The sequence below is a fragment of the Accipiter gentilis genome, chromosome 6, assembly GCF_929443795.1.
Source record: "Accipiter gentilis chromosome 6, bAccGen1.1, whole genome shotgun sequence".
NCBI classification, from domain to species: domain Eukaryota; kingdom Metazoa; phylum Chordata; class Aves; order Accipitriformes; family Accipitridae; genus Astur; species Astur gentilis.
The window spans coordinates 26,755,621-26,772,055 of NC_064885.1; the positions used below are offsets into that span (position 1 = coordinate 26,755,621).

A 16,435-nucleotide genomic window follows, 5' to 3' on the forward strand; every position below is an offset into this window, starting at 1 on the left:
TTTTAAGCTAGACAAGAACTCACCATCACCAAACTTTAATACAGACAAAAAAGTCTACTACAAATTCCTCTCTTCTTTCACCTATGTGCAAGTACCACCAGCCCTTTTTTCTGCTTTACCTCACAAATTATTTTTACCTTTTGTCTCCCAGGCTATCCACACACTTTCCTTGCACAAGCAACAACTGTAACTGTGCTTATTTTATAGTTCACTAGATTAACAAGCTGACACTAATAAGGTATTTTTCCTCAGGGTCATAACAAGGCCAGGTGCGCCAAAGCCTGAATTCCTTGACAATAGTCAATCACTTCAGAGTTGGAAGAAAAGCTACTTACTTCCTGGCAAGGAGATGTTCCAATAGATGCTACCTAAATCTGTTCAATACTTCTTGTTACTTCCCAGCTAAACTGCTGCTCTCTGATGTACTGAAAGGATTCACAGACTATCAGCAATACAGAACACTTAACAGAAGAACAAAGTTTCTCCACAGCTCAGAGATACTTAAAGAATAAGCAGAGCTCTAAGCTTTCTAGAGCTTGATCTTAGGACCAAAATTATTATTTAAGAACTAGATATTGCAATAGTTGATTTGATAAACCTTTGCTCTTGCAATTTGCTCTGTGACCAAACCAGAATACTGAAAGAGTTGACTCCTATACAGGCGACCTTTTATCCTACACTAATGCTTAACTATGCCTCATGAGCAAACCTACAACCTATCACCCCCAAACTCACACATTGATTCTGGCCTTGTTTAGGATTAGAAAAGAATATGGTGAGGAAGAACGGAAAGAAAGGAAGACAGTGTTTCTTAAGTACTTTGTGTGTACATCAAGGTAGAATACTTGGGAGCAAAGCTATGCATCCATCTTCCTATGCTCCTGAAAGACATTTTTGCAAACGTGAAAATAATACCACACCGTTAAGATGACAAGGAACTGGAAGCAAACTTCACTTAACTCCTATGCAAGATGGCTTGTCTTTTTTGCTTGGCTTTTGTTTTGTTTTGGTTTTTTGTGTTTAAAAAAATATCCACAAAACACTCAGACACTCATAGAGCTTCAGAACTATTCCACATGTCGTCCTCTTTACTATTTATTTTAAGCCATTTAATAAAATCCAATAGTAAGGGAGACAAGACAGACAAAAGGATCTTTAACTGGAGAGAGCAGCTTCATCATGATGCAAGATAAAACAACTCTCTTCATAACACTTGAGTAGAAAAACACACAGAGAACAGAGTGGCTTTAGGGAAACATTAAAGGAAGAATATGAAGTAGGTTTGTGAAAGAAGAGGGAAAATACCTGTAGGCCCAGAAGTAAGCACAGTTGCTTCCTTCCCTCCCCTCTGCACAGGATCTTAAGCTATCAAATGCAAAATTTAGGTATTTCATAAAGGCTGCAGCCTCTCCTAATCCTATATCTGTTTTGCTAATCAAAGATACCCAGCTAGGAACATGCAAATCCCCATCTCACATATGTTTAATGAGCAACGAAGTGTTATAGTAATCACAGTGTCTTTACTACCTCTACTTCCCCACCTCAAGCCTTTGAAATAAATCTTTTCTCCAATCAATTATATCTTACCACCTCTAACCCCCATTAGCTACCAAAGATGCCAAAGTAACTGTACTAACTTTAGGTCTGTCTTCTATGCTTCTCAAACTTTATTTGTATGTTTTTCCTTGTATTTAAAGGCTCCCCTGGCAGAACAGTTTTGGGACACAAATACTGTGTACTGCAACTTGAGAACAGCCTGATCTGCCCAGCAAGAACTTCTTCCACAGAAGTGAAAGTTAAATAGTTTGAAAACACTCCTAACCAAACTTGCAGCATCTACTAAAAAATAGTTTCAACTGTTTCCTATTATATGTCTATTTTGACAAGTTAGAAAGTTGAGGGTATAAAGCTTCTAACATTGAATTTTCAAATCAGCAGTCTGGTGTTCTAGTTTCAATTAACAAGGACAGCATATGTCATTAGCATATACTAATATGACAACATTTATTACATTAAACAGCTGCACGATAAGACCCTCAAAGTTTCAGGGGTGCTTTTTTTATTTTCCAGAAAAACATTTCAGATGTGGTATAGCCATATATGTTTTACAATGAATACTTTTATAATTAAAATGACAGCATACACATTCTGTACATATTCAAGTATGACAGACATTGAGCCAAACACACCTCTTCCTCCCCCCGCCCCCCATAACACCATTAACTCTAAGCCTAATAGTGATTACACTTCCTTATACTCTTCATACACAATTTAACTTACTACTAAAGTTACAGTACAGACTAAGAAGAGAAAATCTAAACAAGCCAGATTTTAGGGCATTAGACCCATCAGTCTGCACTGTGCAGTTTTTCAGCTGAACTCCACTTTATTTTCAAAAGAGTACCACAGAACTGATAGAAGGTAAAAACCCAACTACATTCCTTGGGAGACATCCTAGTGAGTGCGGTCATCTAAATTAGAAAGGTAAGTTAGTTCCTCTAGTCCAAAAATTAAGTCAAAGTCTTGTGTACTTGGTAGAACATAGTTTTCAACTACTACATGTGTTTATCCAAAGTTTCTACCTTGATGTCATTATTTCGAACTCCTTCACTTACACAAATACCTCGGAAGGTACAGGGATAGTGTACAACTATTAGTTTCACTCTAATGCTTGTGCAGACCATTTTCATGTTAGAATTCAGCACATCAAACTTCAAGAGTTGGTCAAAAATATAAAAGATTGCATCTGTACAAGTTTATATTGACAATTTAAAACCTAACACTTTGAACTATCACCAACTGTCACCAGTAAAAGCTTTCAAATTCTGTTGAAGCAACCTGAAATTACATCAGCTTCTCTTCCACCCTGCTATGACAAATGCTACTCCACTCTATGCAACTATAAAGAATAAAACAGCTTAGTTGATAGCCAGTCACAAATGTGTATTTTAAAACTATTCCTACTTCAAAGCTAGACCACCAACCTTCCCAACCTCCCCAATGACACACCAACCACACCAAGAGTAGGTGCAACTCTAAACAGTTTGTTGCCGTAACCTGGAATACTATTAAGTAGTAAAAAACTACCTTGATTTTGGATGCACCTTGACTAAACTTAGACATTTAAATCACTATATTCTACTATAAATTGAGCTTCTGCTTCTAGCTGCCACAGGTCTGAACTTGCACTAGTCACTTTCTGCATTTGATATTGTCAACAGAAAGACCAAACCCTTCTGAAGTAGGCTTTTTTAACAAGTTTGATAATACACATAAAGCAAAGATAGGGGCTTTCAAGCCCCAGCTCAGCTATGTCTCACACAAGCTGAGAATCAGAGGAAATAGAGTTGTTTGTATCTTCTCTACTTGTCACACTCCAATCTTTGAGCAGCATTCATGAGTTAATGGGCACAAAACTCTGGGTCCTTGAATTCCTTGCCTCAGCCATTCAAAGCTTAAGCGTGGCAGGTTAAGATCTTTAGTACACCTTCCCTTGACAGAACTCAGCAGAGATCCCCGTGGGAGCAACTACCTTTCATGGTACAGCTATAACATTTATGACAATACAGCTAGAGTCAGTGGTATAAGAACGGAACACCTGTACATACTTCTGCACTTTTTTTTTCCTCCTCCTATTAGCCTTTAGATGGCAATTAGATATTTTAGGCTAAAAGTCAGGCATGTAAGGTACTGCAATCTAAAGTGATCCAAAAACACAGTAAGGAAGAATTGTCCCTTTGCTTTAAAAAAAAAAAAAAAAAACAAAACACAAATAAACATCTATTTAAAAAGAGATCCCATTAGTGTTGACAGCATTTACAGGAATAGGTTCTTTCCTTTCCTGAGAAACAAAGATTTAAGACTGGTTCTTTCAAATACTTTTCACAGGACAGCCTGTCTTCCTTCACTGTGTCAGTAATGCCATGAAACTATATTTGTGTTCTCTATGAAAATATGTAGATAGACATTCCCACTGAACCAGAGTTTAGCAAAAGAGTACAAGTACTCTTTGATGAGGACTATTACACTACAGCTTTCGAGCCCTGTCAGTTTCAAAGCTGTGTTACTGCAAACACACTAGAGCATGAATATTTTTGTTTAAAGTATCTCCATCTTTTAGACATAGCTAGACTTAAAATATTCACAACTACTGAGGCTCAATGTTGAGAAAAAATTGGAAATTACAGCTTCTGTAAGCTATGGGTGCTTAAACATTTGTAACACTTGAAGGCAGGAAATAATCTTAAACTTGTGATGGCATTAAATCTTGAAACCCTAATTCAGTAGTGACAGGACATCAGTAGATTCCAGAAGTGCAAGATTTTTTTGACAGCAGAACTCAGGACACTTGCTACTATTTCCAGGCTTATAGAAGAGAGGTCATTCATTCTTTAATTTCTATTTTGTTAAATCCAAAACTATTTAAACAATCAATTGCTGTTAAGTAGCATCCAAATAGAATACATCATCATATGAATTTAGCAGAAAGTATTTGTAATGAGGAACAGACTATTACCCATAGAAGGAAACTATGAAATAAGATGAAAGCTTTATTATTGTTACAGCTTTGCTTATTTCAATGTAACTACACAGGTTATATGGTTATCTAAAGCCAGATCTGTTCCCTCAAAAGTCCCTTTTTTTTTTCCAAACTATCAAAACTTAAAAATTGCCTTACAAGTTCCCTTTCCTCTCGTCCTTCCCTCCCCCAAAATAGTAAGTATGCATCAAATACATTGAACAGTATTCTAACGAGACACTTGCAATGCTATGAAGTACAATAATACCAAGCAGCATGGAGATCCTATACCCCAGTACTAAAACTAAGAAGTTTTGCTGTAAGCCAAGCCCTTGTCAGTTGACATAAGCATTAGTGACTACATGTTCCAGTTAATCAGAGTGATATTCCAAGTGAAAGGGGGGGGAGGTGTGGGGATGTGGAAGAACCACCAATGCTTAGGTATACATAACATTACAGAGTAACTGAGAATTCACCAGTGCTTTTGTACAAGATTTATCTGGAATACTCCCTCTCACAGTTTGACCTTGGTCAAGAGAGATGAATTCCAGTTGAAAGAACAGAAAAGTGCTGTTACAGGTGGTGACTAATAAAGCCTGTATCATTTAGCCTGGCAACAAGAAGGTTACAAATGCTTTCTGTAAGTGCCAAGGGTAAAACACCAAGAGAAGAAAATTACTTAAAGTGAGAGGATAGCATTAATACAGTAAGCAGGCAAAACAGTTATGAGAAACTTTCAGGCTGGAAATGAGATGATCCTAAATTTCAAGAAACAACATGCTGAAAGAATCTCCCAGGAGGACTGAAGAAATTAATTAATAAAAAAAAGGCAAGTATGAAAACAGAACCAATGCATGCCCTTAGCTGCTTTTTAGACAGTTGCAAGTTAAGAGATTTAAGTGATATACCAACAACATTAGCAGATTACACTTTTGACATTATGATGTCTCTTACTAAGCTTATTCCTAGACATTAGTACTTCAGTGTCCTTACAGACAACTGACAAATAACAAGTTCTGTTGTTCTACTAGGCCAACCAATGGAGAGATGAGATGCTCGTGTCGCTCAGGTCTGAGTTGCTTAGGTACAGAAAGTGCTTTAAAGGCTCAGTTCCAAGAAAAGGCTAGTACCCCCACTTTGATCTTTTGCTAAGGAAGTTAACTGGAATACAATTCTTTTTATCGTAACACCTATTCTTTCTTAGAAAGTAAAAGAAGTCAGAGAAGACACCGCAAAGAAGCAAACATATTATCTGGAGTTCACAAAGCTTCTCTTGCGCCCTGTCCTGTAACACCTATCACTGAAACTCTGTTGTGACTAAGGAAAGAAAACTTGTCACCACACCTTCTGCTGGGAAAGAGCAGGGAGGAAGGCAGAAGATAGCTTTCCACAAAGCAAGTTACTGCAGTTAGGAGTGAGTTCTAGGATTTAAAAATAAAAAACCACAAACCATACACCACACTTTTGGATACAGTTATTCTATGCAGAGGTTGTTTATCCAGCTTGATCCTTCTATTGCTGTGTCACTCTGTGCCCATATGTTCACTTTTGATATCTCCCAAAAGTGTTCATGCAGGGCAGGGGCGGGGCAGGTGGAAATATGCCAGAGTTAATACATTCAGAAAACCAAACCAGCTACTCGATTTTTGGAAAGCGTTCCATGTAGAACTAGCAGACAAAAACATAGGAACACTATAAAGTACAACAGAGATTTCATAACTTTTATTAACAACATTCAAGACAACTAGTATTTCAGAATGGATTACAGAACAAAGTCAAAATACTAATTTAATTCTGTTGTTAGATCAATTAACAGTACCACCTGCTATCTAGTTTTAATTTGCCATCTTACTGAGCTGACCTTCCCAAATAGCTTGACATAATTTTGTTGAAGGAAAACAATATTGCAAACCTAAAAATCTGTAAGGAAGAAACCATTTCTTAGTTGAAGGGGAACAGCTTTTATATGAAAGCACATTAAGCAATTTTGCAATACACAGCAACCTATCTGGCTTACTTCTGATTAAGTTTTTTAAATACTCCAATGCCACTAAAACAAGATTAAAATTAATTGCATTAATAGTACAGGTGAGATCTAATAGGGTTTCCAGTAATTTCAAATGGCTGTGAAACTGCAACAACAAAACAGATACCACAGACACAACACTAGGTCAGCACAGTCCTAAGAACAGGTCAAGGGAATTGACAAAGTTTCTGGCAACACTACAGGTGTTGCCAACAAGAAGCATAGTTAGAATTTAAGTGTAAGATCTCAATCTGATAGAAATTTGTCCTGGTTTCAGCTGGGATAGAGTTAACTGTCTTCCTTAACAAAATTCAAGCTTCATCTGAACAAAACACAGGAAGTAAAGAGTTTTGAAAAATAGATGATACAACTAAATTAAGTCTATCCATTGACTTAAGTTACCTAATAGGAATCTACTTTATTTAAAACTACAATAATAGTTTTAACAGCTTTTGGCTAAGTCTGTGACAGACAAAAAAGCATGATGCACCCAGGGAATATACGTTACTCCAGACAACCTCTGGAAGTGATAAAGTATAGTAACAACTATGTTCATTGCATTGTATTTCAAAAGTGACAGATTAATTTGCCTGTTACTTCAGTGGAGTCTCACAAGAAACTTTAATTTTTGAAAGTGTACTTAAAATAAATGTAACTGATTACTACATTTGCGTTTATCTCGTTTCCAAATAAAAGGTTCTCGTGTTCTAGCTTACTTGAGTTCATCTGCATACAGCATTGCTAAAGTCAGAATCTTCAGTGCCCATTCTGTTTCAACTCCAGTTCAGTTTTGGCAGTATGTCAAAAACCCTAAGCTATTAAAAAAGAAAATAACTCCCATCCTGACTACTGTGACCATAGTACTCGGGTATTTAAACATTAATGGAAGGCATTTAAGTGGTACCGTTCCTTCACATACTAAATTCCACAAAATTCATCTTTCCTCTTCACAGTTAACCTGAAGAAAGCTCAGTTTCCACTCTCTTAATGGAGTATTTAAATTTGCAGATAAAGGTGTGCAACGGCATTTCTCTCAACAACGCTTCCTCCAACTCCAGTTACAAAGTGATAATGAAAGTTTTGAGCTGGAGTCCTGTTGTCAAGAGTCTAGTATAAAACATGTCTATGTTCAGTTGCAAGGCTACAAGTACTTGAGGTAAATGAGAAATAGGGAGTACGCAGCAGAACTGTATCAACTTTGTCATAAAAGAAATCTGAAAAAAGTATATTTGCTATCTTATTTCTGGCAAAGAAATATATTTGTTCTTCTGCCAAGCTTTTTTTAATTGAGTAAGGGAATGAAACAAACTTCTTTAATCCATAATCTTATGGTATAATCCAGGTCTTAATTTTTTATTACCAGTGTTTTACTGTAGAAAGCTATCTGCTAAATAAATCAGGCAGAATATTACCAGAGTAAGATATGGCAGCATGCACTGTCATTACATAAACATGAAAAACATTGTGGAATAGACTGTAGCAGATCTTTAAAGCACAGCTTTTAACACCGGGAATCCTGTCAAAGTTTGCCAGAGTTCTGCAGCTTCCATCACTTCCTTTAAATGAGATTCAGTTGAAATGGTGTTTCCTCCAGAAATTTTCTTATTAACTTCAAATCAAATTGCGTTTTTATGTATACCAGTGGTATTCCTGCTCCTTTCATTACTTGAATCCATTTATTTTTATTACTGGTGTTACCTAAAGATCTGAAACCTAACTATGCACCTTCTCAGGTGCTACTCACTCAGGCTTATTCACCCAGACCATGACTGGCTGCATACCCTTGTTCAAGTTGGTGATTTCTCACCTTCCCCTCATCCCTTTACAATGTTTGAGTTCATCAAGCTATACACCTGAAACAACTGCAAAGGTCAAAACAAGTGAAGTTTTAAAGAGAAATTACAGTTCGCAGACAGTACCTTGATTATAATGGAGTATATCCTCAAAATAAAGAGAACATTCACTAAAGAAGGCAGAGTTCCAAGTTTGTATTCAGCACACAGCCTATTAATATGCACCTTCAGTTACTTTCTTCATTAGTTCTCTTTAAATGCATAGCCACATCTCACCTGTGATCAGAAGGTTCAGTTACATTGTACACACCTTCCAGGAAGGGACACTCTCTATACTGAATACGCTAATTACATAAGGGATTTGACATTAGAAGTCACAGAACATTATTAACATGGATAAGATGCCATCTTCTAGCCCTGATGTTAACCACATCTTACAATATTATCCTGTCCAAAAATAGACATCTACCACAGATTCATATTCCACAGAGATATATGATGTAAAGACAGCTTCTCCTTACTAACTCCAGGAGTTAAAGTAAGCATCTAATGATTATACCAGCATCAAGGACATTTAATGCAAGTCCCCTAAGGGGGGGGGGGGGCCACGGGGGGCAGGGCGCATATATGTGTGTGGTTTCCTTTTTCTTTGGGGGGGGAGGGGGGGGAGCAGGCAGGCATGGGGGATGTTGAAGTCCACCCTCACTAGTGTTACTATGCATTGTTTACATCTTTCCTTTTTTGGTGCCTCAACTCATTTATATTGCTCCTAAAAAAGTAATGTTTTCAACTTAGTAGATACTACATAAAAGTGTATTTTTGATTTCCACATTTATTTACCTGCAGTTCTACTTTCATACCTAAGCAGTCTAGGACTAAGAGAGGAGGTACAGAACAGATTTCAAGCACATAAAAGCCCACAGTACAGAGAGAAGATAATTTCTCCTACCCAGAGTGGATAAGACAAACCATAACAAGCTCATAGAAAAGCAAATAAGACAGAAGTTAGACATGAAGAATGATAAGTGAGAACAAAACAGCATGCATGCTTTCTAAAAGCAAATATAGCGTAAGACTAGACCTAGTTACCTTGGAGCAGAACTACGTACCAGATGACCTATGAAGGTTTGTCCCAGGCTTATTTTTTCTAATGCTGTTACCTTTAGGAACTACCCCTAAAAATCAAAGTAAAAATTCTTCATTACAGTTACTGCTCTGCATTAATACCAATTGATATTAACCACGCTGTAAGTACACAACAGTAGTCAGCCACAAATCTGAAGGAGACACACATTGGTGGTATTGAACCTAATGCCTCTCTTAACTAGACAGCCTTCTGAAAGTTTAACACCTTTGTCCCCACATAACACATGTACACCAGAAAATAAAGAACATGTTTGTATTCTTTCAATTCCACCTTTACAGAAGTCTAGCAAGTAGTTCCCGTTCTTTACACTAAGTTTACTTATTTGGATGTTATGTAATAAAACAAGGGTTGTCAGCAACAAGTTACTGATGATACAGAATCAGAATAAACAAAGCAGAATAAACATGAAATATACCTTGCCTTCCAGATCTTAAAAAAAGCATTCTTGTTCAACAAGTACCAGGGACCTCAGCTTTCATTTTGAAATATGAAATTGCTCCCTACAATTCAAGGTTCCCATTCCAGGAGATGACTCAGACCCTTTCATACCCATTAAGAGGGTCAAATCTTTGCAGTTCAGCATGCGCACTTTATTGTGGACACCATCACAATACAGACCAATCCATTCAGAAAACACTGAGAAACTATGATTTCCTCCCTGCTCCATGAGGCAGCAGCGTACTGCCACACATCGCAGAGTCCTTCCAGTTTCCTCTCCACACATACCTTTGAAGGTTTGTTGGGGTTTTTTTTCCTTTCTTATCACTCCAGAAGATGGAGTTATTTTATTAGCACAGTGATCAATGAAAAACTATTTATTCAAGAGTAGATAAAGTCAAGTGGTGAGCAGGCCCAAGTGACCTCCAGAGATCCTTTCCAAACTGTCTTACTCTATGAATCATGGCAAGAGAGGCTTTTCTGGAGCAACTAAAGGAAACTATGGCTTGAACACCATTGCTAATACTTTTCACGCATCTTTAGTATTGAAGTCCAGTATTAGATCACCATTATTAACTTTTTTGATATATACTCAACTTTTCCAGTTTTTCCTATATAAAAGTCTTCAATTCAGAAGTTGACTATCTATTGCTCTTATATATGGCAGGTTTTCTGCCATATTTGTACTGAGTATGTTCATGAGTCAAGCAAGACTGGCAACAGTCAGTACATTGCAAGACAAGCCTTATTATAGACAGTGAGAGTAAGCAGATTGGTTATATGTGCTCAAACCCTGGCTGCCAGACAGAATTGAAGGAGAATATGACTGCATATTTACAGTTAGATTCTACCAACTTGACAAGAAAAACTTTATCACATGGCAGGATTCAGAGAGAAATTGCTCCTCAAAACTAACCTTCACACTAAAGTAACCACCACTGGCATCTGAAAGCGTGCAGTGGAGAAGCTAGTTGACTTAGGACTGTCTTTCACAATGAGTGTACACTTGATATCATGTGTGGCTAAAAAATTTTTATTTACACAAGATTGCTGAATTAATGTTTTAAAGTTAATCATTTTGTTAAGACATCCTGAAACAAGCAGCTACATACAAGCATTCTGTCATGCTTGATCACCAGCAAGAAGTCTGAAGATAGTTCTGCTCCTTGAGAAACACATTATTTCATGAAAAAAATATCAGGAGGAAAAAAAAGAGTTAATGTGACTTTGTTTTGCAGTTACCATCCTCATGTCCCAAATTAAAACTTAGCTATGAAAACACTCAGCAAGAAGTTGATTCATATACTGCCATAAATCTGCTATGATACTATATATAGATTAAAATATTAAGACCAAATTCAAAGTATTACTTCTTCAGAAAAATAAACACACTGACCCAAAAGTAATCTTCTACCCTACCAAAAAATTCATATGTGCTACTACCTTCAGAGTCAGTACTGAATGTGGCAATAACAGCTTGAGGAAAGGTTTCCACTATTAAGAGTGTCATAGAGTCCACAAAGTGCTTTGTAGGGAGTGTTTCTAATTTGACAGCTGATGAACAGGACACAGATCATGCAACAGGCCAATGGGAAATCCCAGAAACGTTCCAGGTTAAGTTTTTAACAATGTGATAGTACACCATGTTGTACAACTTTGGGATTTGATTATACTTTGTCACAGTAATTTAGTCTCAGTGTGACAGAAGACAGACTCATGATCAGAAGTGTTCTACATGATGCTTACTAATTAGCTTGTTAGAAAATATAGCATGGTGTATAAATATAAGATTAACACACATAGTTCTGAGATTCACTACAAATTAAGTACAAACATGTCAGTTAGTCAAACAATAACTTTCCTGCTCATGCTTTGGCTTCACTGCTTAGAAACAAAAGGAATTTAGTCAGGTTATCTTCCTGGATTGTCCCAAAGTAAGTAACTGTACTTGTCAGTGATGTAAGGACCCACACAGAAATTCATCATGTCTTCATTCATGACACTGAAGTCAACTGCATTATCTTTTTGCTAAACTGCTGCAGAAGGCATACAGTGTCTTTGCTACCTATAGCTTTCAGCCTCAAATTTAGGAATGATTTTATAAGAACAAGTTTTCATTACAATTTTTTTCTGTAATATTTATATTCTGGGTTTGAAGACAAACAGTCAATATGCAATATAAAAAGGAAAACAAAAAAATGAATTTTTGCATGATTCCTGATTGAGAATGACAGTTCTGATTATTCATTTACTGAGAAGATACAGGTTGTTCCCCTAATGGTCACTTTGGCCTGAAGAACTTTTGCAAGACATCAGAAGACACCATTTTCATAAGCCTCTTACTCAACAGGTTGGCACTCCTACTGAAGTAGATCTGCTATATTAGTAAGTAGTAATGTTACACTGTGAATGACCTACAATTTTTCTACTAACAGCTAAGACCTGTTCAGGCTCCTACCTATGGAGCCATCTGGAGACTGAAGAACATTCAGACTTAAAGTTGTCAATTCAAGCTTACTATACCCAATTTTTTCCAGAGACTCCCTAGGATTGAAAAGAAAATCAGATTACCTATATTTCTAACACAACAAGATACACCAAATAAAACTAAAAAAACCCTCCCACTATAAGATCAAAACCAGTCTATATACAGACCCAAGCCTTTCACAGCCAGCTACATTTTACAAATATAGAAACTATTGCAAGCTAAAAACATGTAAGTTTCTGAAAACTTGAAGTATTATTTACAGTATTTACTCACCAGAACACTGCTTTTAAACTTTAGGTCAAGTATAACATTAATTATTAAACTATAAGCTGCAGAAACTGCAATACTAATGTTTTCATACATACTTTCATTCCTATCAATGTTTATTAAATAGGCTACCGAACAACAGAAAGGTATAGTTATTTTTCAAGTGCTCTCATGTTCATTATGTATATTTTTATCTATACAAAAATATATTTTAAAAGTTTTACCTTAATAAAAAAAACCTCTAAAACCTCACAAATCTGAGCAGAAATCAAATACCAAAAAACACCCCTGTACAATTAGAAGTCTAGTCTTGGGAGTGGGAGAGAAGAGAGAAAGAGAGAGAGAGAACTGGAGAGAAGAGAATATAGCAGAGATAAACAGAAGTAATCAAAGCAGTGCTTGCTAGCTTTTGAAGTCTTACAAAGCAAGTATATCCACAGTGACAGTTCCCCTAAGAAAAGCTTGTAAAATTAATTTAAGTGATTAGAATTCTTCTTCTTTCTCATTATGAAGGATGTACTTCATATTTGCCAGGTGGTAACTACTCAACTTCTCTATCTGACAGTCTTTAAAGCACCAGGAAGCTCAATATTCATAATACACACAATACATAAACTGTGGAAGTTACCCTGTTAAAGTTTTGTGTTATGGTGTTAGAACCTCTGGATCAATATGATTTCTGCTGAACAAGGCAGGAAGGAAAAAAACCTAAAGTCTTTTGGAAAAAAAAATTCAAATTCAAATTATTATTGGATTGCTACACATAATAAAACCACCTTCAAAACAAACTGCACACACTCTAAAAATGTTCCCAAGTTGCATGCCAGACTTACAGAATAAATTTAGGCCAGTACCAAGCACTCATTTCTTCCCCATGTGTAAATGCGACACAATCAGGCCTCACATGCAGGCCTCTCTCTCCAATACAGGCAGGACCTTTGTTCGATACGTCGATGTTTTTCCCCCAAAGCCCTTGACATAACTTTCCATTCTTTCCCCTATTATTTTCCGGTTCACAGTCTAGACTTTCGGACTCCCGTTCTGTGAAAACCCCTGGCTGTCGAGAAAGCCAGTGCACTAGGAAAGGGGGGGGGGGGGGGGGGGGGGAACAATAAAAAAGTTGAACAGCAGGAAGACGGGCCTACAGGTCTGGCGAAAGCCCCGGTATCGGTTTGTTTCCCAGCCCCAAAAAAACAGAGCAGTAACCAGGAGGCGGCTGGCGTCAGTGCTACCAGCACCTCAAAACTTCTCCCACTCCCCAGCCCCCCCAGCCCGCCAGGGAAGGGGAAGGAGGAAGAGCAAGGCAGGAAAGGCAGAACCCAGCGTTTGATCAGCCTCCAAGTACGACGCATTATGCAAGCAAACGCGAGGACCAGGCAACTTGCTTCTTGACTGAAAGCAACAACAACATCAGCTCTAAAACATTAACTGCGAAAATAACCCCTCTTGTGGGTAGCCAGCACTGTAACTCCGACCCTACAGGCGCCTCCATTCTCTTCCCACCTTCTTCCTTCCCCCCAAAAGCTTGTGAAATATGGACGTCGGCCGATTATTTAGCATTTTTATCGAGCCGGGCAGGGGGGGGAAGGAAAGAGGAGTTGCTATTTTTTCCTTTAAGATATTCGATAGCTCCTTCAGGTAAAAAAAAAAAAAAAAAAAAAAAAAGGAAAGGAAAAAAAAAAAGAAAGAGCCATTAGGGAAAAGGGGGCCAACCAGAGTGGGGGAGGGAGAAGACGGGGAAGGGCATACAAATCGGTACGGCAGTGTCAACACTGACACTGCCCTTTTGTATCAGCAGCTACAGAGGGCCCCGGGAGGGGAGGCCGCGCTCCCCCCACACGCCGGGCAGCCCGGTCGAGGCGACGCGGCGGGCAGCAGACCTGCCCGGCGCCGGGGGGAGAGGGGATGTCCCTAGAGCGGGCTCCGGTGACTGCCTGGCCATTTTGTCAGCTCCGTTTCCACCCCTTCCCTCCTCAGCGAGGGCCCCCTCCCCTCGCCCCATTACACACCTCCGGGCCTTCCCCCCCTCCACAGACTCACCAGCGCGGCGTCGTGTCGTCCCCGTCTCCCGCCCGCCCCCCCATCCGCAACAATGCTCCGGGATGGCGCTGCTCCCCTCCCCCTGCCCCGGGCCGCCGGGAAGGGCAGCTCGGCTAATGCCGGGGATGACACAACAGGCCCGGCCGCCCGGCCCGGAGGCTGCCGAGGGGCCCAGCGCCACGCCGCCCCGCGCCCGCCTCCCCGACGCCCCCTGAAAGAGCGGAGGGACCCCGGGTACCTAGTTTGTCCCGATGCGGCCTCCGCAGACGCTCCGTGCCTCCCCTCCTCCCGGCAGCAGCCGCCTCTCTTCCCTTCAATTATCAGCTGAAGCCGCAGCACCGAGCAGCGCCTCGTCCGCCGCCTCCGCCGCCGAACCCCTTCCAGCGGCGCGAGGGGGAGGCTGCGGGACTACTTTCTCCCGGCGCCGGGGCTCCGCCGGGGCCTGCGCGCCCCCCGGGCCGACGGGCGGCCCCTGCCCCGGCTGCCGCCCCCCACGCAGCCCCCGCTGCGGCCGTGTGCGCGCCCCGTTCCCTGCGCTCGGCGGGGTCGGCGGCCGGCGGCCGGTATCCTTCCGCCGGGGTCGTCACCCCTGGGTCCGCGCGAGTGTCTCCCCTCGGGGGAGGGCGGGGGGCGCGGGAGGGGGGTGGAGCCGGCGGGGGAGCGGGGCTCTGCCGGCGGCGGGGGCGAAGACCCTGCCCGGCCACCGCGTTACTGCCGGCCCGGCTCCTTTAAGAGGGGGCTGGGCTCCCGGTGACCCCGCGTGATGTCCGCCTCTTCCTGGTTGCCATAGACACCGCCCGCCAGCGTCCCAAAATGGCGTCGCTGCTGCGGGAGGAGGTGTTCGAGACGCGCGGGCAGGCCCCGGCCCCCAGCAAGGACGTCTGCCAGCTGCTCGTCACCCGGCGGGAGGTGGTTGCCGGGCTGCCCGCCCGCGGGCGGGGAGCGGTGTCCGCCCCGCCGTTCTCTTCCCCTCACCTCGCGGTCGCCGCTCCTTCCTCCGCCCAGGAAGGCAGGCAGGCAGGCGGCCGGGGCCTGCCCCCGGCTCCTGAGGCAGTAGCGGCTGCAGTGAGGGCCCGTCCTTGGGGAAGGGTGGGTGAGGAGCGGAGGGGCTCGCAGCGCCATGCCGGGGAAGGGCGGAGGTCGCCTATTAACGCCGGCAGGTAGCCACCCGCCAGGCGCCACCGGTAAGTGCTGCTGGTTTGGCCTCCGGAGGGCTGGGAGCGGCCTTGCTGCATGCCGCCTTGGGATGGGGTGGTGGTAAGCGGCTGGGGAGCAGGTAAGGGTTTGCTACTAAAAAGAGTTATTTCTTAGTGTAGGCGGAAGTGCGTCTGGACGAGGAGCCTCTGTATGTGGGAGATGCCTTCTACCTAGACTATCCCAAGCCTGTGGAAAGGGCCTCTGGGTGAGGGCCAGAGGAAGGCGGGAAAAAAGCTCCTTCAAAATGGTGACTTAGTAGCCTTGCAAAGAAGTATGTACACATCTGTGATTTTTGTAACCTTAAACTTAAGTCTGCTCTCAGAAATGCCTCACAAATAAATGAGATGCTAACATTTAAAGTAAATAGATAACAAATCCTTAAGTAATGTCTTAGTATTTCTCCTAAGGAGAGTCAAGTTTAGCTGCACTCTCAGAGGTGGGGGACACACAATAGTCGAACATCTCATTCCAGGAAAATAAAATTAAACTGCCCATCTGCGAATGGGAAGACGGTGTATAT

At 41.1% G+C, this 16,435-nt stretch overlaps 2 protein-coding genes across 10 annotated transcripts in view; one reads left to right on the forward strand and one right to left on the reverse strand.

Annotated features, from left to right (window-relative positions):
- TRIP12 (thyroid hormone receptor interactor 12) overlaps nt 1-15,083 on the reverse strand; it is a 79,906-nt gene extending 64,823 nt beyond the window's left edge. For 5 of the 9 annotated variants that reach the window (XM_049803176.1, XM_049803175.1, XM_049803174.1 and 2 more), the window contains exon 1: nt 14,957-15,083. The gene's annotated coding sequence lies outside the window, so the exon portion shown is untranslated. Of the gene's footprint in view, nt 1-5,863; nt 5,943-5,969; nt 6,068-13,511; nt 13,733-14,956 lie in introns of those variants that run through there. The other 4 variants (XM_049803172.1, XM_049803170.1, XM_049803169.1 and 1 more) reach the window with 4 other exon arrangements.
- A 121-nt stretch (nt 15,084-15,204) lies between these two features.
- The window catches only part of FBXO36 (F-box protein 36), a 33,350-nt gene continuing 32,119 nt past the window's right edge, over nt 15,205-16,435 (forward strand). Inside the window, 1 exon segment of the mRNA XM_049803202.1 lies at nt 15,205-15,627. Within this exon segment, the coding sequence (XP_049659159.1) occupies nt 15,532-15,627 (96 nt within the window). The 5' untranslated portion in view covers nt 15,205-15,531.